The sequence below is a fragment of the Perca fluviatilis genome, chromosome 15 (genome assembly GCF_010015445.1).
Source record: "Perca fluviatilis chromosome 15, GENO_Pfluv_1.0, whole genome shotgun sequence".
Classification (NCBI taxonomy): Eukaryota; Metazoa; Chordata; class Actinopteri; order Perciformes; family Percidae; genus Perca; species Perca fluviatilis.
In genome coordinates this window covers 8,174,117-8,197,289 of record NC_053126.1, presented here as the reverse complement: position 1 = coordinate 8,197,289, position 23,173 = coordinate 8,174,117, and the positions used below count along the sequence as shown (strand labels likewise).

Here is a 23,173-nt window from a genome sequence, read left to right as displayed (position 1 = left end):
ACCTCACGCAGTGAGTTTGCCTTACCTCCTCTTAAACTCTCCTGTGTTCCCCATGGGGAAGCATGCATCACAGTTTGAAAACCTCTGGCCTAAATCATGTTCCTATCGATAACTGGTGGTGTCATAACCCAATCAGTGCCCAAGAAAGTGTCCTAGAGTACATTTACATTTTTACTTTAGCCCAAAAATCATTTTGTACAGCATAATTTGTACAAATTTTGTAGAAGTTCTGTATTTGACACTTAAGGATACCTAATTTCTAGCAGGATTTTTGACACTACAGTTCTTTATAATGTAACAAAAACAACCAAACGCTACACTGTTTAACATAAGCTGAACAAATGTATAGTGTTTTGTTTAAGAGGACATCTTTACGAGAGTCATTAGGGTAACATGAAACCATCCGAGAAGCCTCTCATAAGAGTTGTGAAATGTCTTGTTGCTCTTCTATAACAGATGGATACTTACTTGCCATTTGAACCCAGAGTTAAACAAGATGGCATCACACTTACAGTAACAGGATCATGTAGGTTTTTCTTTTTGTCTCTTTGACTCGGTGACCCCTTTAAATATACGTGTAATTCTTCAATGCAAAGCCACAGAGTGAACAATCTTTTAAAGGAATCAAATTTGAATGAAAATGAAAACCTGAACGAATCTAATGACCGAATGAATTTTTGCAGGGGCTAGTGTGTGATACTGACCTTCCACATGCTGGCTTCTTTGCCGTACACAACAGCCATATTGTTAACCTTGTTACGCTGAATGTTCAGCCTCTCCGTCTCATTCAGCTCCTCCGCCACAAAACCCATAAAAGAGTTGTCTGGAGTGTGGGCTGCCAAGGACAAACAAAGCAATTGGCAACACGACACCTCAAGTCCAATTTCATGTCTCAAAAAAAAAAAAAGGTGATTAAACTAAAAGGAGCAGCTGTGGGGATCCAGACTGCTGTGCATGTAGAGAATACAGAACAAAAGCAGCACTGTGGGGAATCTGTAAAGCTGAAATTCATAATACTGTATTTTATTATCAATCAGTATTCCATTCATTTGTGCGGCAGAGTGTGGTGAAACGACGCCACTGCTAACTTCATCAGTTTGCACACATAGCGCATTTGCATTCTCATCACCTGGTTGGTAGACTTTTGCATATCCATAAAATGAGTCAAAGCAACGCTTTCATCTCCGTCATCATCAAGGGGTTTTGGATCGCAGCTTTAACGTCCCACAGCTTACAACTCTCAGGATGCAAAACAACACTATGAATGGTAGCACACACACAAAGCAAATCTGCTACAGCATGGAGATGCCAAGTGGGTAGTCAATTTTTAAACCCAAGACGAAAGCTGACATCTTTCACAGTGTCAGGCTCATTTTGGAAACAGCAGGGCGGCCGATTGTCACAGATTTGAATCAAAGACTACTCTTTTTTTTTTTTTTTATCTTTTTGTTACCTGTTTGTTTTTGTTGCCCTTTTCTGTTTTGTTAACTGTTGTATGTAATTATGATTGTAATGTATATTCAATTATTGTTTAGGACCCCCTCGAAAACGAGATTGTGCATCTCAAGGGGTTACTCCTAATAAAGACATTTTCAACTCCAACAGCTGAAGTTTTGTCTGTCACCAATTTCACCAAATGTGCCGTGACCACCCTTTTCTTTTCTCTGACCCGTATGTGGCTGCTCGCGCTCTCAGTAACATAAACACGGACGAACACCTACACAAACCAAAAACACGTCATGTTTTTTTTGATGTCACCGGTGAGGGTTTATGCAGAGTGTTTCCCATAAGCAGATGCACAATGTCAGTTAAGAGCAAGACTTGTGTTAGTGAAATTAAAGCCCACATACGGAACATGGTCATGTACTGCTGGCCGTGAAGGTTCCAGTAGCCCCAGTTGGTTCTGTAGCCGTGCCGAGTGGCGTACTCCTCGTGGTTGTAAGCAGGCTCAGTGCCGAAGGTGTCAATCACTCGGATGTGGCACCTGGGACGAAATAAGAAATAGGCTGAGCTAAAATTAGATCAAAGTTGCCTCTTGCTTCCAAATAATACAGTCTCCCTCTGATTGAGTGAGACAAAAACCAGGAAAAGTGAAAAATAAATTGCACCTAGCTTGGTTTAATTTCACCTAATGTAGCACATACGCAGAATCCATCAACAACATGACAGCCATGTAAAATACCTTTCCCATTTTGAGCTTAGAGAGTTCATCTCAGCGACTCTAACTGTCTTGTTGTCAGAGTCTCGGTTTGTAAAGCTGTCAGTGGTGATGGATAGATTCCCCCCCCCCATCCACCACTCGCTGAGCATAGTTTACAGGAGCCTCAAGGTGAGACATCTGAGGCTTAAATCACAGCCTTGTATCACAGCCCCCGCAGGGCCCTCTGCTGACACAGATCATGACACAACCTGGACCAAGTCTGAGATGAAATCGAGTCAAATACGCGGACCAATCTCTGAAATACATTTTAAGGAGATGCTAAGCTCTCTTCACGGGAGTGAGTCTCTTTAGATTCTTAAACTTCTCTCTGATCCTGTGAATGCTCTGTGAACTCTAGACATATAGATTACACTCATTTGACTGCATCAACAATAAACCATATTGAAACATGTTGTGTAAATGTCCTCCCCGATCAAATTCAAACAGAAGAGCCAGGGAGGCGGAGGGGAGACAGTATGTGTTTAGAAGGATATTACATCGGTACTTTATCAGCAGTGAATATTTACACTTGCAAGTCAAAAATCAATTGATGTAATTCAATCTAAAATGGATCAATGCCTTGCCTCTCTCGTCTGTGTCAGGGCAGGAGAGGAAATTAAAGTATTGGAATTTCACTCAGTGACAGCTGAGGAGTGTTGGCCGATCAGCTGACCTTGGACTGACGCTGATTGGAATCAGTGGAGGTTATCCGCGGCTGCCCTGCCAGGACCTCTTTTTACACTATTCAAAACGCAGGAGAATCAGGATGAATTATTGTAAAAGGAGTTATTTAATGAATCTGGCACCCGTCTCCGCCTATGCATTCAACCGCAATACAGCTACTCAATATAATCTAACAACAACTGTATTACAGCCCACACCATTATCATGACTTTCACACTGCTATAACTTGTATAATTAATTACCAGAGTTGCAGTTTACATTAAAAGCGGTTTGCTTTGTTAGGATAGAGAGAAAAAAATCACTGACTGCTCCAGTGCTGCCCAGCTGGAAAAAAGAAAACAATTACAGAAAGAAAAGAGCTTGTTACCGCTCAGAATTGCGGTTTGTTTCTTTTAGCATTTACAAATAAATGATACAGTATATTTTTTTGTAGTGCATAACTTGCATACAGGCTAGGTCATTCAGTTAAGCAGACAACCTACTTCAACTTTCCTATGTGATGCATATAAAGAGCACCTGCACCTTGATTGATCACTGGGTTTCCCCCAAAGGGAGAATTTTGCTGATGCACAGTGAACTTATAGACCTAGTGTCTACCAGCCAGTCAATATGCCAATATTGAAGTATTTCACCAGAAAGGCAATTATTGGTTACAGAATTGGATACAACAATCACTGCACTTAGAGCTTGACAAACAAATAGAAATAGAAGTTTGTGTGAGAGAGACACACAGAGACAGAGAGAGAGAGAGAGAGAGAGAGAGAGAGAGAGAGAGAGAGACGCAAAAGACTGACTTGTGCTTCCTCAGTGACAGACCCATGTGCTGCTTCATTTGCTGCAAGCCGTGGTAGTCGGTGTAGATGAGGTCAAAGGGCAGAGGTCCTGTTAGAGGACAGCTTCCTCTTCCTGGAGGGACCCCCAGAGACCTGCAGACAGGGCAGATGCAATGTTAGCGTCAAACTGAGCCAAACAGTGTGCACAGTTGCATCCAAACAATCACGGTAATACCACAGAAGTGGTGAAGCACACAAAAATAAAGGGAAAAAACAAAGAAAGAGAAAACGCTGAAAATGGTCGCTCTCTGAGAGAATTTTTATAAACAGAAATGACAGATCATTCCCTATAAAAAGGACTATAAAAAGCCTACAACTACTCTGTGTGTGTGTGTGTGTGTGTGTGTGTGTGCACACACGCGTGTATGACTTGAGTTTGGTCGGGAGAGAAACAGAGCGAGAGAGCGAGAGAGAGAGAGAGAGTGTTGAACACAGGCAGAACTAAAGAGCCCAGTTGCGTTGCGAAGCATGTCAGTGTTCTCAGTGAGTCGGCTGAGCCATTCAACCGAACAGTACAGAATTCAACACTACCAGGCAAACTCACTCATTCACTAAATCCCTAGGTAATAAACACTTACTGCAGGACAGTAATTGTCATCATTTTGCATCATAATGACAGCTGTTAAGTCGCTCAGAAGAAAACTTTAAAATGTGAAGCATTGAATTGTGGAATCGTAAGCAGAAAGTAGTGTACATGCCATGAACACTACTTTTTTCGTTTCCATTGTGGAATTTTTGAGGGCACTCAAACAAAAAGACGGGCAGTAAATTTAGTGCAGTATATAGGGAGTGATTCAGACACTGAATACAACAAGGCTGCTGTATGTTTTAATCTAGTTTTAGAATCTTTTGTCTCGTTTTCAACAAAAAGCACGCAGGTGATTGACAGCAATATTCTTGCATGTTTATGATATAATTAAAATGTGTTGTATTGATAGAGTACAATCTTCCCTTGTTACTTTCCGTTCTGTGCAGTGCAGTGAACCAGACGGGCTTGATCTGTCACGGTAAAACATCTACTGCTTAAAGAAAGAAGCAATAAATAAAAACCAGACGAGAGCAGTTACAAAAGAGCCTTACAGTATGTTACCACCACCAGGGAAAGACAGGAGATATAAATGCATTGTCTGCTATGACAAAGTACAGCGCAGCTTCAGAGTGCTCTGCTTTCAGTCGGCATCAAGGTAGCACTTGGTTTGAGAAAAACGCAATCAAGTGTGTCTGTTTTCATTACAAGAGAAAGTGTTGCTTTGTCAAACTTCAGCTATTCTTAAGAGCCACAGTACGACTAACAATACAGCAGAAGAAGAGTAAGTGCATTTCTGTCCAATTCTAAAAGCACTTAACTGGATGTCAAGATAGTGTGACATGAGGCAGTTTATAAAACCTTTTTACAAATACAACAATGGTTACGTGGGACCACCACACACACAAAAACACACACTTGCACTACTGTGCTTGTGAGGACATTACTACGCAGCGCTGTTGAGTTGTTGATGACATTCTCTGCACGTTCATGGAGGGGCTGTTAACACAATGAATGTAATAAAGATGTGAGAAAAGAGTTTCGAGCTAAAATTCTAGCTACATCTGCTGTAGCTTTCTCATGCAATGCATAACTAATAGATTAGCAGGACTACCAAACCAAATTACTCGCAATGGAAAAAAGGGCTTGATCTTAGATGAAGAATTATAAAATGTAAACTTTCTCTGATCAAAAGGAGTTTATATCAAAAGGAGGGCACTGTCAATGCTTTCAAAGAAAAGCAAACCAACAGCAATGAAATCATCTCTGTAAAGGAGATGATCAAACTTGCAGTGGAAGCAGTGAAGAAGTCGGGAAATATGAAAGCTTTTAGTGTCGTCAAACTGCATCCACTTCATGAAAGTTTTTGCAGCATTAGTCACGGACCTATACCCTTATACTCCCTCTTTCTCTGGCTACCTGGCTCAGAAACACCTTCTGCGCAACCCAGTGTCTGCAAACGCAAATACCTGCAAAACAAGACCCTATCGATCTTTCTTTGGACAGTGAACATATTTAGTCAGCACTGCAGCCTTGTGGAAACAGGCATGGCGGCCGGTTCCCCTACAGCAGATGGGATAATGAGCAAGGGCATGTCAGCCAACGGAGCTTTAAGCTGCGGTTTCATCAGTCAAAAAAAGGGTACACAGCCAGGCAACTCAGTGCTTACACAAACAAAGTGCTCTTTACTTGAGCTGTATTTCTGTTCTCTATAGTGTGTGCAGTATGCAGCCAGGTGGATACAATACAGTCCAGCTGCCAGGGTCTCACCACAGTGAGGCCATAAAACAGACAACTGCAGCAATGTTTTTTTAATATAGTTTACAAAGTTATTTACAGAAGGGGGGAAAGGATCGAGGCAATTTAAAAGTCAGAGACCTTCTCGTAGTGACAATGCTAATGTTAAGCAGGTGTAACGATTACCATGTTCACCATCTTACTTTAGTGTGTTAGCATGCTAAAAATTGCTAGCATCAACTACAAAGTACAATGCAATATTTGCCGCAGTGGTTCTTTGGCCTGATGCCCTTTGCTTTTAACGTGCGTGTTGACATCAGTCACACCTTGATGGGCACATGAATTCTCGTGTCTGCAAACAGAGCACCAGTAATAGGAGCTGGTAGTGCCTTTGGTAATAAATGGCTATTTGGTTGACCACTTATTTTTGAAAGTACACCTATAAGTGGCTGCTCCACTCCAAGAGCTTTCCTCTTCCCTGTCCTGTCCTGTCCACTGACTCTTCCACTGTCTCTTGCGTGCTCTCTTCTAATATCCCCTGTGTGCTCACTTCCACTGTCTCCTGCGTGCTCTCTTCTAATATCTCCTGTGTGCTCTCTTCCACTGTCTCCTGCATGCTCTCTTCTAATATCTCCTGTGTGCTCACTTCCACTGTCCCTCCTACTGTCTCCCTTGGTGTTTTCTCCACAGTCTCTGCCACCACCTCTTCCACTGTCCCTCCTACTGTCTCCCTTGGTGTTTTCTCCACCGTCTCTGCCACCACCTCTTCCACTGTCTCCTCCTCTGATCTGGCAAACTTTTTAGGGGGCTTACCCTTTGGTTACCAGAATGAAAAAATATTCTTTTGCTTCTTCCCTGACATCTTTGAAACAGAAAAATGCAATGATTAATGAAGGCCTAGGTTTTGACAGGATATTAAACATTATTGAAATAATATCCAGAGCACTCTTCTTTAATAAATGTAGTCTTAATGTAACTAGAAAGACTATTAATACAGCATAATTTGAAAGAAAATCCTTACCATACACTCCAACATTTCCCCAAGTTTCAGACAAAGAAATCATTCTCTCCATTCAAGAGGATTGTGTTTGCATTGAAACCCCAGAAGCAAATCTATCCACAGTTATTCAGTGTCCCAAAAGTAGGCTACTCCAGAAGTGTTTTTTAATCCTGGGCAGCTCCTCTCTCTGAGTCGGATATCATGTCATGTCACACTGTCAACATGGTACATGGACACATGAAGCAGAACATAGTGGGTCATGCGTCTAATGCTTTTAGAAAACTAAAGGCTTTCTTCTTCATAAAACGTGTCGGACATCATCACATTTTCTATCCATTTTTATTCATTTATATTAGCAAGCTACAGGACGGCGTCTTTCAAAAATATGACCTGGGCGAAAGAGAAAAAAAAAAAAATGAATGCATCACTGTACCCAGCACTTCTGAAAATGCACTTCCGAATGAGTCTCTGTCCCCAGCACATTTCAAACCAAACTGATGCCCATGCATGTATAGTTATCTTTATTGAAGTAAATTAGGTTTAAATCGCCGTCATGCATGAATGAATGATACGTTTGCAATTTTACATGTAATAAAAACGATGATCACATTACACAAAATTTAAATTGCACGTCAAAAGAACACAATGTCAATATTTTTAGAGACCCCCACAAAATTTCACAAATCAAATTTTCAGCTCATGTCTTATTAAGGGGAGCCCAGCTTCCCCTAGCTCCAACCGTAGTTCGCACCCTGAGTTTAAATTTGAATTATGGCCTCTCATAGATTCAAAGCTGATGTGCATTAATGCGAGAGCAGATGCATTAACGTGACTGAGAGCAGATCTGTACGTGTGTCCGCTCCTCACGATCCACTGAAGTTGCTGTTGTTCGGAGGTTTAATTGGATATATGCAAATCCAGGCAAACTTTAAGGGAATAGTAACAGGATTAAAGTGCATTAAGGAGCCAGGAGTGCGGAAATGGGAGTGCACACATACTGTAACACACAAGCACACATACATACAGTATGCATACACAAGCAGGCACAGACTCCCTTTCTCTCCTTCACAGATGCACACGCACACAAGATGAAAGGATAAAGCTTTTTTTTTTTTTATTAAATCATTATCAACAAATCCCATGAAAAGACCACAACCAACAATATATGTATCCCACTAACAAGTCGTGTCTGTGTAGCCAAAACGTGATACAGCCCATGTCTCCATGATTTTCAGCTCTATTGCCATCCCAAAACTATGAAAAAAAGCCATCCCGCTGCATAATGGTGACACTATGCTTTACTGTAATAAACATAGCAAATGTTTATTCCTCTCAGCAGCATAAACACATCCATGAGCATGCTCAGTGATGTCTACAAGACAGAGCTGCTCCTCATACATTGAAAACGCTAATACAGAGTTGTTTCAGAATATATCACTACTGGCCGTGTACAAGTTTGTCACAGACAATAATTGTGAGAAGGATACATTTGTCTTTTATTTTTAATCAAAGTATGAAAGTGAGCTCTACAACCTGCTCAGACTTCAGAGAGGAGGAATAAGTTGTGAGAGAAGGATGGTAAAAGAGGAAGACTGCAAAAAGAAGACCAAAGGTACAAGCCTTGCATATACTGTATCTCCTGACACCACTTGACAACCACCATCGGGCACAAATTCTCTGTTTCACAGCTGGCCACTGGCACCATGGCAACCCACCAGTTTGGGGAGGGGGGGGTGGTGGGGGAGGGAGAGAGAGAGCCAGAGACAAAAGAGTGTTAGAGACTCCATAGTCGCACTGCATTGCCTCTCTTAAAGGAAGGGTGTATGTCCAACAGTGAGAGGAATTGGCTGTGGCAGATTTCCAGGCACATATGAGGGGTTGAGGCTGGGGGCTAGGGGTTAACTGAGGGCTGCAGGGCGGGTTCACAGTGTGAGGGGAATGACATGGGCAGAGAGGAGAGTTGATGTGCCACTGTGTGTGAAGCCGGCCCGCCAGAGGGAACAGAGTCTGGCATGCTAATCAACCACTTGAGACCGCAGGATAACAGGAGGAGACAAAAACTCAGATGTTGACGCTGTTGTGATCAGATACAGCTGTAGTTTGATGTGTAGTATCTGGCTAGAATTCAGCTCCCGAAAATGGTCACCGTGACGCACAAGCAACACTCTTGCTAACTTTGTGTTGAACAGCTGTGTTATGTATAAAGAGTAACTAGGGCTCATTATTTTCAGCTTTTATAAAAAAAAAAAGGGAAAACTGGAAATATATCTGCATTTATGAGGACAGAAACATCAATAATACATACATCTGTGGTAAATTGTTGTCTTTTACTTAATAATGAGATGGACTGAAGTGCAAAATCAGCAGCTCAATTGTATTTTCTCCCCATTTTTCTCCTCAGTTTCTGTTCTGGAAGTACTTTCTGAGCTGTCAACATCACAAGAGGATCTCTTTTTTTTTTTTTAACTGCGGTAAACAAAGTCCCTATGCTGCAACATATAACAATTTTGGGTGCAAAAGGAATTTGTGGGTAAATTGGTTTAAACCTTTTTGGTGATATAAAAAAAAAAATAATAATCAAGAATTGTCGTGTGAAAATCTGTAAAAAAACAAAACAAAAAAACACTGAACCTTAAGAGTAACATATTTAGAAAAACTGGCCACAGTATTATGGGCAGCTAAATGCTCTATAGTAATCACAATTAAGGAATAACACACAAGCACTTCACTGTTAACCGTATTCAGTTACCATACACCATTGTGCTGAAGACATATCCGTATGAGGTTATTTCACTGGCTGCTTTCATCAATGCTGCTGTTTTTACGTTTCATCTCAAAGCATAGAAACAACGGCACATCAATCAGAAGGCTGCGGGGTGAGAGAGCGTCAGCACTTATGGAAAGGCACAACCTGACACACGCAGCATAATTAGGCTCTTTGTTGGAGCTTCGAGAAAAAATCACAGCTTTGATTTCAAGTTTTTTACCCTTGAGGCTGCCCTGCACATGCCTGTCATTACTCCAACTGTTCAGACTGGTGGATTTCAGACACCATTGACCCTCGATTTGACATTTGTTGAATAATTCTTTCAGGTTACTGATCACAAATTCAGGCACGTCTGTGTGTTTGCAGGGAGAAATGAGGTGAAATTCCCTGGTGTCTGTGTTAATTTGCTCCATAAAGTGAAGCCCACTAGACATAATTGATATAGAACCGCCATCAGCAAAATGTCTATGCACAGCAGCGCTCATCACATCCTGCATGTTAAACCAGAGCCTAGACACTAGTGTGTGAAAACCGTAAAAAATACATCAGCATGAGTAAGAAAGAGAAGGCAGAGAGAATCTGAGAATTATCTCTGGATCACAACAACTAGGTGCCAGCGTGTGCGTGTGCGTGTGTGTGTGTACATTACTTCTCCACTCTGCTGACAGAACAGGTGAAACCTGACAGTCTGCAGCTACCTCAACCCTCGTTATTCTCTCCCCTCCTCTTTTTTCTCACTCCATCCTCCCCCCATCCTCCACTCCTCAGGTGTTGAGACGGCATGCTCTGTCGCCGGCTAATTACCCATGTCACTCTGGGAGAGGGTGAGATCCCCGAGAGGAAGTGACAGCTGTCTTTGCCGCTCTGAAAACCACCGTAGGGCCCCCTCAGTGTGTGACAAGTGCCGGTGTTTCTGACTGAAGTGATGTCACAGCCAGCTCAATTACAATAAACCCAGGACTGGGCTTCTTCTTTTGTTCTACTACTACAATGGCTCTCCCTTTGCATTGATCGGTCTTCCTTTTTTCAGGACAGAACTTCCTGTCAACAAGGTTTGCGTCTCAAACTCATATCTCAATGTCTACTCTACACTGCCACCATTTCTCTTTTTATGGAGAATCCTTCCAGTTTAAGACTTGGAAATCCAGACCCAAATCTGAAAGATTAAAGTTCTGGCAATGAGCAATGAAAATGGCCCAACTCGAGGGGCGGCACCAAGAATGCATTTGAAAATCTCACTGCACGGAATTGGATAACACTACGACCAATCACAACAATAGACAGGGTGACGTATCCAGAGCCCCATACACTTAGCTACCAGCGGAGCTAACTGGTAGATTAAACTCTTGCTGTATCCGGTCGGCAAAACAGCAAAAACGTCCTTCTTGCAAAGGAACGATTTGAGCGCCGTCTTCTGTTCCTCTTTTAGATAAAAAGCCAAGTCTAACTTGTTCACTGTAGCGACCAAAGCCGTTTCAAACAACTGGTGTTCATCCGTAGCCATCTTGCAATGTTGACTAATGACTTCGACGTCGCAGCGCTGTCGTCATCGGTTTAAGGTTAAGGGTCACTTTATTATCCCCGAGGGGCAATTTGCATTACAGCCAGCAGTAACAAATAACAAATACCAAACAGCAACAAAGAAACACAACAACAGTATAACATAATTAAAATTTGGATTCACAGGATACTATTAACAATGGGGATAACAGCAGGGATGAATGATCTTTTAAATCTCTTCGTCCTGCATCGCGGCAGACTATATCTACGCCCGGAGGGTAGCAACATAAATTCACCCCACAAGGGATGACTCGAATCGTTTAGCTCGCCTCTGCCCCACCTATATCGGATACACCGATGTGATTGGTGCAACTCAGCTACAAGGGCATAGTTAATGAGCAGAGTGGCTCGCTGAGCAAATTCAAATTGTGCTCTCACGAGAACTCTGAATTTCCAGGGTAGGATGATGATGCAATTATGGTGCAGTAATAAAGTAAATTAGTAAATAGATACAAGCCTGAGGGGATCTGTAGAAGCACAACCTACATAACAATCTGTCAATTTTTATAGCGTGTGGGAGAGTAGGAGTAGGAAGGAGAGAAATGTTCCCTTTTTCTATTCATCAACAGTCACAGTAAGGGGGATTTATTCATTTATGGATGTTCAGCATCTGCCATTAACTGGTCAATTTCAGATGGCAATAAATAAAGAGTTACAGTTGGTTGGGCGTCGTGGGGAGAGGGAATATGGTCTGAGCCTGAAAAACTTACTTAGCTTCAATTTCAGCCTTCCATTATATTTTCTCTGAGGCTGAACATTTCATTTCCTGCTGAATAAAGACCAAAATCAGTCCTAATGGAACGCCACTGCAGACTTATATAAATATACATATAATCTCTCAATAAAGTCTCCCTCTCTCTGCAGACTTGAATGCGAGCGCGCACACACAGACTTGAATACACACACACACACACACACACACACAGTATTCATCTGTTGAAAAGTATGAGCCCTAGCCTTCGCAAGTCTTCTGCAATTTCTTAAACATTTCTGATGGTATTCCCAATGGAGACAGACTGCAGTGATTCAATACACCATGACACCAATCAGTGAAGTAAATAATAGCACGGCCAGCAGAAGCATCCAACTGCGGCATCTTCCCCACATCACTGATCTCCCTAGTCTATTCTTATGGAGGACGTTCTGCACAGTCTGAAATTTAAGATCAAAGGGCAGCCCTAACTCATCAATGCCCTTATCCTTCCCTACAGCAAGGGATACAGTGCTCAATAACAAGTGTACATTATTATCAGCCTGTCCGCGCCAGCTTCACACCACCCACTGGCAGAAAAGAATCCACAGCTAATCTCGTCTTGTACACCGTCATTTTCCTGACCAGCCAGCGTGAAGCCGGAGCAGCTCTGAAAGATCAAATCGCCGAGAAAATTTCCGAGACAGGACTGGACCCATCTGCCTTCTGAACTCCTTTCATTGCACCTCGCCAGTGTGACAATCGATTCTTATATTTTTAGATGAACCCACCTGGTTTGACTGACTGGGAGGCATGCTGTGTATATGTGTGTGTGTGTGTGTGTGTGTGTGTGTGTATATATATATATATAGTATGTGTGTGTAGATGTATGTCTGTGTGTGTATATGTAAGTCTGTGTGTGTGCGTGTGTTTGTGTCCACTTGCATAATCATGTGTGTGTGTGTGTGTGTGTGTGTGTGTGTGTGTGTGTGTGTGTGTGTGTGTGTGTGTGTGTGTGTGTGTGTATATATATATATATATATAGTATGTGTGTGTATGTGTGTAGATGTATGTCTGTGTGTGTATATGTAAGTCTGTGTGTGTGCATGTGTGTTTGTGTCCACTTGCATAATCATTTGTGTGTGTGTGTGTGTGTGTGTGTGTGTGTGTGTGTGTGTGTGTGTGTCCACTTGCATAATCATTTGTGTGTGTGTGTGTGTGTCGAGCCACAAGCGCGTTATAGCACTAATAGCTGGAGAGCTGCGGCAGGAAGAAGGTGCACAAACTGTAGAGATGCTGTCAAGCCCTCAGGCTAAAACAGCACTCTGCAGTAAAGGAGAGATAGCTTATCTGTGTGTGGCCAAAGGTGACCGAAAACAGTGTGTGGGCAACCGCGCCACAATTGGACTGCCGGTTACCGGCAAAGCTTGAAGAACGGACAACAAAGCACAAAACAACTAGATGATTTCTGCCGCCCCAAAGAATCTCACATTAAAATTGGACGGGAGAAACATCACCACACAAAAGCAGAGTATTCTACATCGACTGCAGCAGTTCTACCCACAGCCTGAAAATAACAGGATCAAAGAGTCCAATGTAAAACGTACCCGTGCAGCTCCTTGAGGGAAACCGAGATCTTGAGGTTGTGTCCCAGCACATGGAGGGCTGTGAGGATGTCGGCCCATTGCACCATCTCACCCAGAGGACCCCCCTTCAGCACTTTGGGACTGAAGACATCCCCAGACTCCTCTGTCAGAAAGCCCACATGAACTAGAATCTGAATGAAGAATAAAAAGGAAAAAAGTCAAGGCATTGTGCTTTGTGTGAATTTTTGTTTTTCACTTTTATTGTACGGATCAAGCCATCTCTTTTATGATTTTTATATTCAGACTATCTCCATGTCCCTTGTGGTGATTAACCGAGATTTTTGCAAGAGCAATTTTCACAAACGCTTCAACGGATTCACACATGAATAAATTCAGATATTTGGCATGGATCGGTGATGTCAAATTCCAAATAGAATTGAGTATCTAATGAAAGTGAGAAAGCAGAGTGACAAGCATAGTCACACCAACGTAGCACATACAATATACAATCAACTGTGCATGGAGTTGAAATGAAAATTTACCTGCCGAGGGCCAATTGATATGCAGAACGATACCGAGCGGTTTAATTGCTGATGGGGAAGAATGGAAATTTCAGACCGTTAACTATGCAATTAAATCAGATTTCTTTAATTAACAGATGGCAGCTTTTAATTTTGTCTTGAAAAAAACTTTCAAAAAGACAATTTTATTTATCTATTAGACCAGAAGTGTGAAGAAACAACAGATGTGAAGAGTTCTCTCCACATCTTATTGTAGATATCAACATGAACACCCTGACACCTGTCTGGACAGACACCAGTCGTCACGCTGCCCCTGCCTTCCAATTGGCAAAGAGAAAAGACTAGTTTTCAAATTTCCCCTAAACTATCCCCCAAAATACATTTTTAAAAGGGGTTTGAGAGACGTCAAGTTATATTATTATCTAGAATTTCCCCATGTTTCACTGGCTAGTCCAGTATGTATCCGACTAGGCTGAATTGGTTTTGAGTGCTTTTCAGACTTAAATCTTACAGTATAACTAGATATGGCTCAATCCCTTTTTTCCCCCAGTTATACTGTACTAACCAGTACATGCTGTTTAATGAGCTGAGGAGCTAATTAGCTATCTAGCCTGCAAACTGACGTTCCCTAGTGAATGTATCTACGATACGATACAACTTCATTGTCAGCCAAGTGTGAAATTCTTTTTGCATCCCTGGGTAGCTCGTATAAAAAAAAAAAAAGAGGACAAACATACAGACATACATACATAAGTATCTTTGGTCACTCATCATCATGTTGAAGTCATTCCAGTTAAAGTACAACCTGATAAAACCAAAACATAACTGAGTATTAGAGGGTAAAGCAAGAGCTGGATATGCTTTATTCATGCTAAACTCTGAAAACGCAAAACAGCGAGACAGAACAGACGTTTAATGAAAGAAATCTCTCTTCTCTACAAATCTGTCCATTTCTGTTTTCTTAACAGCACTCAGTGTTTCAGCGATGGAAGCCAAGCCTGCAGGGTCTGGTTAAAATGGACAGTAACTATTACTGTCAAACACAGAGCTCTCTCCACAGTGGGGAAGAACTTTGGAAGAGCAAATTGTTATTAACAGAACAGGCTTTGATTTATCCATCTGAAAACTAGCCAATGAAAGAAACTGATGAAAAGCACACACAGCAGAACGCCAGGATACTGTCAGCTCGTTTACCAAAAGCGAAACACTACAAATTAATGTCTTTCATTCCTCGTGTTTCTTTTAAGCTTTTGCAGTATCAAGCAACTTTTCTTTTTCTTATGGAGAGCTGTCCGCACGTTCGGAGTGAAACAATTTGGTGAAATTTGGATCTACAATGCAATCTTCAGCATGTTTTACTATACCGACATACAGTAACGGACTGGTAATCTGGCATTTGGGCAGATGCCAGAGGGGCCGTTTGGACCGGCCGGCAAATCAGAGAGCCACATAATTGTCAAAGCCATGCGGCCACTTAATTGTAAAGAGCGGCCCATATAATTTCTCTCGGCCCCCTTTCAAGCATCAATAATAATGTTCTTTGGCCAAACGATAGCCAAATTTGTCCAAATCCTTCACATCTAGCAATATCATAATTTGATCAGTATTTACACCACATATGAGTCTCTCGATATCACAGTCATGGTTACCCTCTACAGTCACGGACTTTTACATTAGTCTGTATTGTTTTGTAGCAAAATTACTTATTCAGATCAGATGTTCAAAAACGTAAACGTGCATGGTTTGAAATAAAACAAATCTACCAGCATTTCTTTTATTTGAATATTTGTTTGCAAAAGTTAAAATGAAACAATGCCTTCTGGGAATTTCAAGACAGAATCGAGTAGCGTCTTTATATATATACTGTCTATGGTCTGCGTCAGCGTGGTTGTTGGAAGTTGAAAATTGGAAGCTATACTGTTGACAAAAAAATGAATCGAGGCATCAAGCGACACAATGGGGGGGGGGGCAGAGAAAAAGAGAGAAATATAAGAGAGCACTGTTGGCTGACGGTGAAAAATACTGCAAACTGACTGCTTTGTTTTTAATCAAGTGCAGCTTCAGCTAGCATTAGCGCTATATCTGAGCAAGCACACCAGGGAGAAAGACATGGACAGTGAGGAATATGAGGAGGAGGAAGAACAAAACGAGCAAGAGGAAGATGAAGAGATAATAAATCTATGGAACTAACCAACACAGAACAACAAGCCTGCCGTGGGTCTGAATGTGGATTACCAGAAGTAAGACCAATGCTGCAGGAGGGAGTGTAGGTACAGTCAGGCCAGCTGACAGTCTTGCCTGGGCCCGGGACGAGATAAGCTTAGATGGGCCCCCCGCGCCCAGATCTCTCCTTTTTCCTTGCTCTTCCTCTCCCCTGCTCTTCCTCTCCTGTTCCCTCTACTCTCCTGTTCCTCTCCTGGTCCTCTCCTCTCCTATGCTCTTCCTCTCCTATGCTCTTCCTCTCCTCTCCTCACATCTCTCACTGAAATTAATGTGATCAGTCTCTGATCCATCCTGCTCAGACTCTCCGACAGGGCAGCGGGCCCCTCCCGCATCTCTCTCTCTCTCTCTCACCGGTAGCCTGACTGTCCCTCCGTTGCGAGGCAGCGGGCCCCTCCCGCATCACTCTCTCTGTCCCCTGACAGCAGCTGGATCTCTCTCCTCTCTGTCTCATGACGGAGACGGAGCTACCAAACTCAACTCTTTCTGTAAAAGAGAACGTGTTGTCTCAGGCTTTTATACAAGCTAATGGACGTTAACATGAGAGCTGGCCTGTTAGCTTACGTAACATGGCTCGTAAACGTTGGCTACGCTGTTTTTTTACCTTGCTCTACGTTGACAGTTCCAGCTTCACCGTCACCACCTTTTTTAAAAAATATTTGTTTAGAAAATCTCTAAGGCCTCTATTTTCTTCTTCTCTTTTCCTTCCTTTTCTGAGCACCGGACTTGTGCTGACCGGACATTTTGAGCATACTGAACTTAAAATCTACTGAAAACAACATCAACTTTTGATAAGTGGCCAAACCATTTTTGTGTTGGGGGTGGGGGGGTTCTTGACCACTATTTCAAGGACAATTAGGAAGAAAACAAATAAAAAGCTTTTATGTAACTCAAATATTACATATTTCTTTCCACAAATAGGCCTATTTAAAAAAAAGTTTTTCAATTATTCCATAATTTAATGAGGGCCCAGTTCTGGGCCCCCAGTTCTGCCCCCCCCCCCCCTACTGTGGGCCCGGGACAACAGACCAGTTTGTCCCCCCCTATCGGCGGGCGTGGGTACAGTAAGTTTGGCTACTTCAGAATATTATATTATTATGGAGCGGCTGGCTCTGATGATTTATTTATATATATATATATATATATATATATATATATATAACATACATACATACATACATACATACATACATACATACATACATACATACATACATACATACATACATACATACATACATACATACATACAACTATATATATATATATATATATATATATATATATATATATATATAGGTGCAGTTGTTTATAGCATGAGAGTTTACGTTTACGTGCGTCAAAAGTTCTATCTGCGACCCCCCACCCCCGGTGGGCCGCTGGTGGGTGGAAATGCCAGGGCCGTTTTTTGTTCCCAGTCCGTCACAGCCTACATATAATAACAGATGGAGTGTCATATTAATAGAACACTGTTATTAACAGTGTTCTATTAATATGACACTCCATACAGACATGCATGTAAACATGTCGCAGATGTCGGAAATGAATGGGGCTTCAAGCAAAATAAACATGAAATGCTTCAGATATGGTTGCTTTTTTGTTTTTCTAAATAAACCATTTTATTCATATGGAAATTATTTGGTTACAGTACATTTTCTCTCCGCAGTGCTGCACGTTAACAGATGTTGAATATACAGTATGTTCTTAGCAGGGTGGTGACTTTGACAGATTTAACGCTAAAAAGAGGGACGTAACCCCAAAATGAGGTAAGATGTAACAAAGGGAGAAAAAAAAGGAACATTATGAGGTCAAATGTCTTGGCCCTAATTATACTAATGATTTAGTATCATACCTCCATAATGTTTTGGGCACTCACAAGTGACAGTTTAAATAAAAAAACAAAAGGTCAAAATCGAACCAAAAGAAGAGGCTGCAATATTTTGAACCTTTACTCCCTTGTGTGGGTAAAACTCCCAAAACACTGGATCCTACACTTCCCATAATGCAACTGGATAGCCTTCCAATAGACCTTTCCTGCCTAGTAATTGGCCACTTCTTTCAAACCCCACATCTCCGGTTAGTAAAGCAGGCTCGTTCGAGATGAACTGTGCCTCGCCTGTAAAGTGGACGAGAGCAGGCGGCAGCAGCAAGGGGCGGTGACAAAAAGCTGCGGTAAAGTCGGACAGTTTCCAGCTGATTTAATAAAATGTTATCAGACCCATATATCAGCTTGTACACAGTCTCCAGTTATTTATCTATTAAGACAGAGTAGCTGTCAAAAGGCTCTACATGCGATCTGTTGCTGATGATAATAAACAACAGACTGTAGATAATCCGTAATCAGAACGGATTTAGATTTCTAAACGTCACCATCAGGCACAAAATGTGTTCGGTACAGAATAAGCCTTTTAATCAGACCAATAGCAATTCAAATCTCTCTGATTCTAAAACAATAAAAAGTTCATATAAAACGTCATCATTTTGAGTCGATTCTGAAACAATCAGTTGTTAGATCAGCTGAGAGGCAGGAGTTTCCCAGCATGCCCTGGGTCCGCCTGGGTCTTGCAGTCTGTGAAAAGCAACCTGAGGCCGCCTTGACCTCGTGAGGTTGTCGTTGCCCACGTGTGCATGACATCAGAGCAAGTCGGGATCAAGTCGGCCACAAATCTGGGCGGCGATCACCGGTGATCTATTCTACGCAGACCTGGCTCATCTCGAACGAGCCTAGTGTTAAGTTTCCAGCCCATGCCGAGAATACCCTGATGACATCACTGTGACATCATTGGGGTTATTCTTTCAGACTTCAGAAAGCTCCTCCAGAGCCACGCAAGACATTAAACAAGATTGTTCACAAGTTGATTTGGACTCCTCGAACTGAACAAAATGTGTAAAACGGGTGCAGTGTCGATTAATGGAGACACTGTATACATCATGAATATGATTACTGTATATTCTCCGGATACTATTGTACATACAGTACTTTTTACATTCATTCAACAGATGTGAAGGCCTCTCAAATTACAGTAGGCTTATTTACTGCTCACCTATAGTGTGGGTATAAAGATAGTGTTGCAACGAGGATGTTGTTGTGCCAAGATTTTACGGTGTTAGTCATATGTTCGTCAGTGTAAACGATCCCAGGATGTCAGGCAGTGATAAGAAACCTTATGTTGTATATAAATGGAAGTATAGGGTGGATTAGGTAGAGAACCACACAGAGCTGCACACATTGCGGTGGAGTTATTTCATGCTCTTATAATCTATGTGGGTGTGAAACAAATTGGACGGATTGATTGGTTGAGCGTTTAACAACAGTTATTTGAACCACTATATTCTGGAAAAAAAAAGAAAAAAAAAAGCACAGCTCAAAGCTAAATAATACTGCTGGCACCCCACTGGCAACAAGACATGAACATTTAAACACCAAACAAATCATCTTGTGTCATCAACATATCAAACAGCCACAAAAAGGCAAAAACACCTCAATCAAGGGATGAAAGTTCTGCACAATAGTGTATTATTGCATGTAACATACATCTAAGTGATAGACATTGGAATATTTACAGTATATTTCTACTTTAAGATTTTTCTGGGTTAATTCCTTACAAGTCATTTTGTAAAGGTTTTAACATACCCGCCCGGAGGGATCTAATGCCATCTCATCAGACGGCAGCAGGCAGCACTCTTTGACACTGTGGAAATGTCCCTGTAAATGTCAGTGGTGAAAGGGCACTAAAGCTAATAAACGCCAGCTAGGGGTCCCTTTGCACCATTATCTACTCTGTCTGCCACTCAGCATGCTGCGATTTACACACACAGAGAACTGAAGATAAAAGAAGATGTTAGTCCAACAAACTCACAGCTGTTCTGGTAACTTAGCAGCAGAGGACTGTCTGGCTTTCTGATGTTGGATCCAAAACATCCTGTGCTAAGAGGTTTACTCTTTAAAGCCTAAACAGATGGATTTAGATCAAATTAGGAGCTGAGGAATATTTTTTTTTTTTTTTTTTTAGTTACAGGAAATAAGAAAGAAAATCTCAGAAAAGCACTTTTTACTGGCTCGGCATCTTGCAACCACTTCGCTTAGAAAAGATAAAACCACAACACAGACTTGTTCTCTTATCCCACACTTTCATCCTCCAGTGTGCACAGAAGCATAAAGTGTGTGCTTCATATTCACCCTTTTCTGCTCTCTCCAGTGGTTGCGGAGCTTGTCATCCAGCCGTCGAGCAGCGGAGGCCCACTGTGCTGCCATTCTGCGTATGCGTCTCTTCATGAAGCTCAGTGATTCCTTCCCTGCGCCCACCTGCTCCAGCAGAGCCCCGATGTCAGACTGGAAGACAGCCTGGAAGACAGGAACAGAAGTGTAGAGAACTTCTGATGTGGCATTCTCATAACCCAGTGCTTCATTTTTCTTATGTAGACTAAGAACAGGCTGGTATTCAGATTGATAACTTGGCCTGAAGCGGAAGGGGTGGGATACTAAAAAAAACATAAAAGTGGATCTCTTTTTATCAGAGGAGACTATTGAGCACATAATAGCTGTCATATCATGTTATCTGCTAGTGCCCTTGGGCTAGGCCTCTCAGACTGGTTGCCTGAGGGATTTCTGGATCATCCTCATAAATAGTCTGCTCTCATTTTACATCTCCTCCTATGCCCCACTATAATCACCGCATCGCAGCGCAATACCAGCACGTGAGCTTTAATCAATGGAATAACTGCATGGTGGAGCACAGAGGACTTAGAAATATACAGAAGAGAAACTGGTGCACACAAACACAGACTGCCTCTCCCAAACACACAAAAAAAGACAAAAATCAATATGTAGAGTTGTACTGTACTCTCACTATGCAGATGAATTATTGCTCTCAAGAGCAACTTGTGTGCGCCACAGCAAAATGCAGAGAACCCAAGGGGAGCCTTGGGATTAGTCTCAGTGAATATAGGCTGGCAATTAGAGCAGAAGGTAGAACTGCGGAATAAATTCACATCAGGTCCCATCATGCGGGCTGTACATTAGCCTACTCTGGGGAGAAAGAGGGAGGCAGGGAGAGGCGAAGGGTGGGATAGACTTTGCGGAGTGATTGTAAACACAATGCATCATGTGTTGATGCTGAAAACCAAAATCAAATGACGCAGAAAGGCAAACAGCAATGAAAACTGGGGATGACAGCCAGCATCCTGTGAAAGTGGGTATTGAAATTCTCCCGGGAGCTATTGATCAAAAAACAAAGTAATAAATGCTCTGTTTCAACTTGGGAAATAAGTTTATAAGCACTCCGTAGCATCAGTGTCAAGCTACCAAATCTACAGTGGCAGTATTTTAACAGCAAAATGATTTTTAGCATTCTGCCGCTTAGGTTTGTCTTTTGTCATTTCTCAATCGACTGTGACTAATTATGCAATTTCAATTTTACACCAGCTGCCTTGTCACTGCTAAATAATGGTCATATATACCGGCTGTGGCTAAGAAGATAGAGCGGTGGTTTACCAATCAGCTGTTCGATCCCTGGCTCTTGCTGTCTACGTGTCAAAGTGTGAATATTTTTTTGATGAGCAGGTGGTACCTTGTATGGTAGCCTCGGGAACCGTATGAATGTATGTGTGAATGGGTGAATGCTGGCTTGTATTGCAAAGTGCTTTGAGTGGTCGCAAAGACTAGAAAAGTGCTATATAAATGCAGTCTGTTTACCATCTCTTCACACTGAACATGTGTGAAACTAACCTGCAGAGACAAGGACATGCCTCCCACTTGAGAAACCGGCTACTGTGTTCCTGGCTGCTTGTGCCTTGGAGGAACTTGGACTAAAGTTTCTGCAGTAATTATTTCAACTCTACTGTATGTCAAACTGTTGCCCAGTGCTGGGTTCCCATTTCCCCCCCCTTCAGCTAACTGTGCTGTTGTGGAATTAAAACAAATGACATGGAGATGTTGTTTAACCTGTCTCTTGGGCAGAGGCTTCAAGGTGGGTGTAGTGGTCTGGTTCCTCCAGGCCAGTGGGGGGCAGAACCACTCCACCTCACTCAGGTAGACGAGGAAGGAGCAATCCGAGCCGTCCACACCATAAAAGGTATAGCAAGGGTCTGAGGTCCAACGAGCGCGCATCCACTGGAAGACAAAAGACCCAAAGTATGCTCTTAGGGCACTAGGTATTAGCAAAGTCTTACATTTGACTAAAATAAAAAGGTGTCTTCAGAGGCCGGTTAAAAATCCATCCCTTCTCCTCTAATCACTTGCCTGTCATTTTTATTCACTCTCACATTTTAACTTTAACTTCAATGTGATGCCTCTGGTCCTTTGTGAAGTACATGCACAGAAAAAAAAAAAACAGCCAGCGGCTTTATTAATAAGATGTTATCCGGTTTGAGCTGACGACATGAACCTTTGATGCTAAGTAGTCAAGTACCACTGATAATAGACAGAGTTTTAATGGGTTCCCCCTCACAGGTGGAGTCAGAAAAACAGTGTGGTGAGGTCATGCAGCAGGGTAACGTGATGAAAATGTTAGAAAGAGAGAGGGGGCAGATTTTGAGACGTTCAGGTCAACTCGTTTTCCGACATTCACTGTAGGCTGCAAAGAGTGGACATCCAAGGGAAGCAGTCATGATACTTAAATATTGAAAATGTCCAGTTTTGTTATTAGGCAGGAGGGCTTTCATGAGGGTGTAGGGAGCTGAAGGAACATCCTATTATAGTGCATGCATATGGCGTGGGAGTGGGACTGCCTGGCATATTTATGGAGGCCTACTTCATGCATAAACATGATTGTGATACTAAGAATACACAATGGTGCACCTTGCACATGTATATTTTGCACATATTCTACGGCTTAGCTACATCTAGC

General features: G+C 42.1%; 1 protein-coding gene across 1 annotated transcript in view; it reads right to left on the bottom strand.

Annotated features, from left to right (window-relative positions):
• Nucleotides 1-23,173, bottom strand: part of LOC120575181 (alpha-1,6-mannosylglycoprotein 6-beta-N-acetylglucosaminyltransferase B) — a 61,053-nt gene that overhangs the window by 13,116 nt on the left and 24,764 nt on the right. Inside the window, exons 7-12 of the mRNA XM_039825837.1 lie at nt 22,270-22,437; nt 20,506-20,670; nt 13,606-13,775; nt 3,679-3,810; nt 1,851-1,984; nt 705-835 (exon numbers count right to left, since the gene is read on the bottom strand). Of these exons, the coding sequence (XP_039681771.1) occupies nt 705-835; nt 1,851-1,984; nt 3,679-3,810; nt 13,606-13,775; nt 20,506-20,670; nt 22,270-22,437 (900 nt within the window). The remainder of the gene's footprint in view (nt 1-704; nt 836-1,850; nt 1,985-3,678; nt 3,811-13,605; nt 13,776-20,505; nt 20,671-22,269; nt 22,438-23,173) is intronic.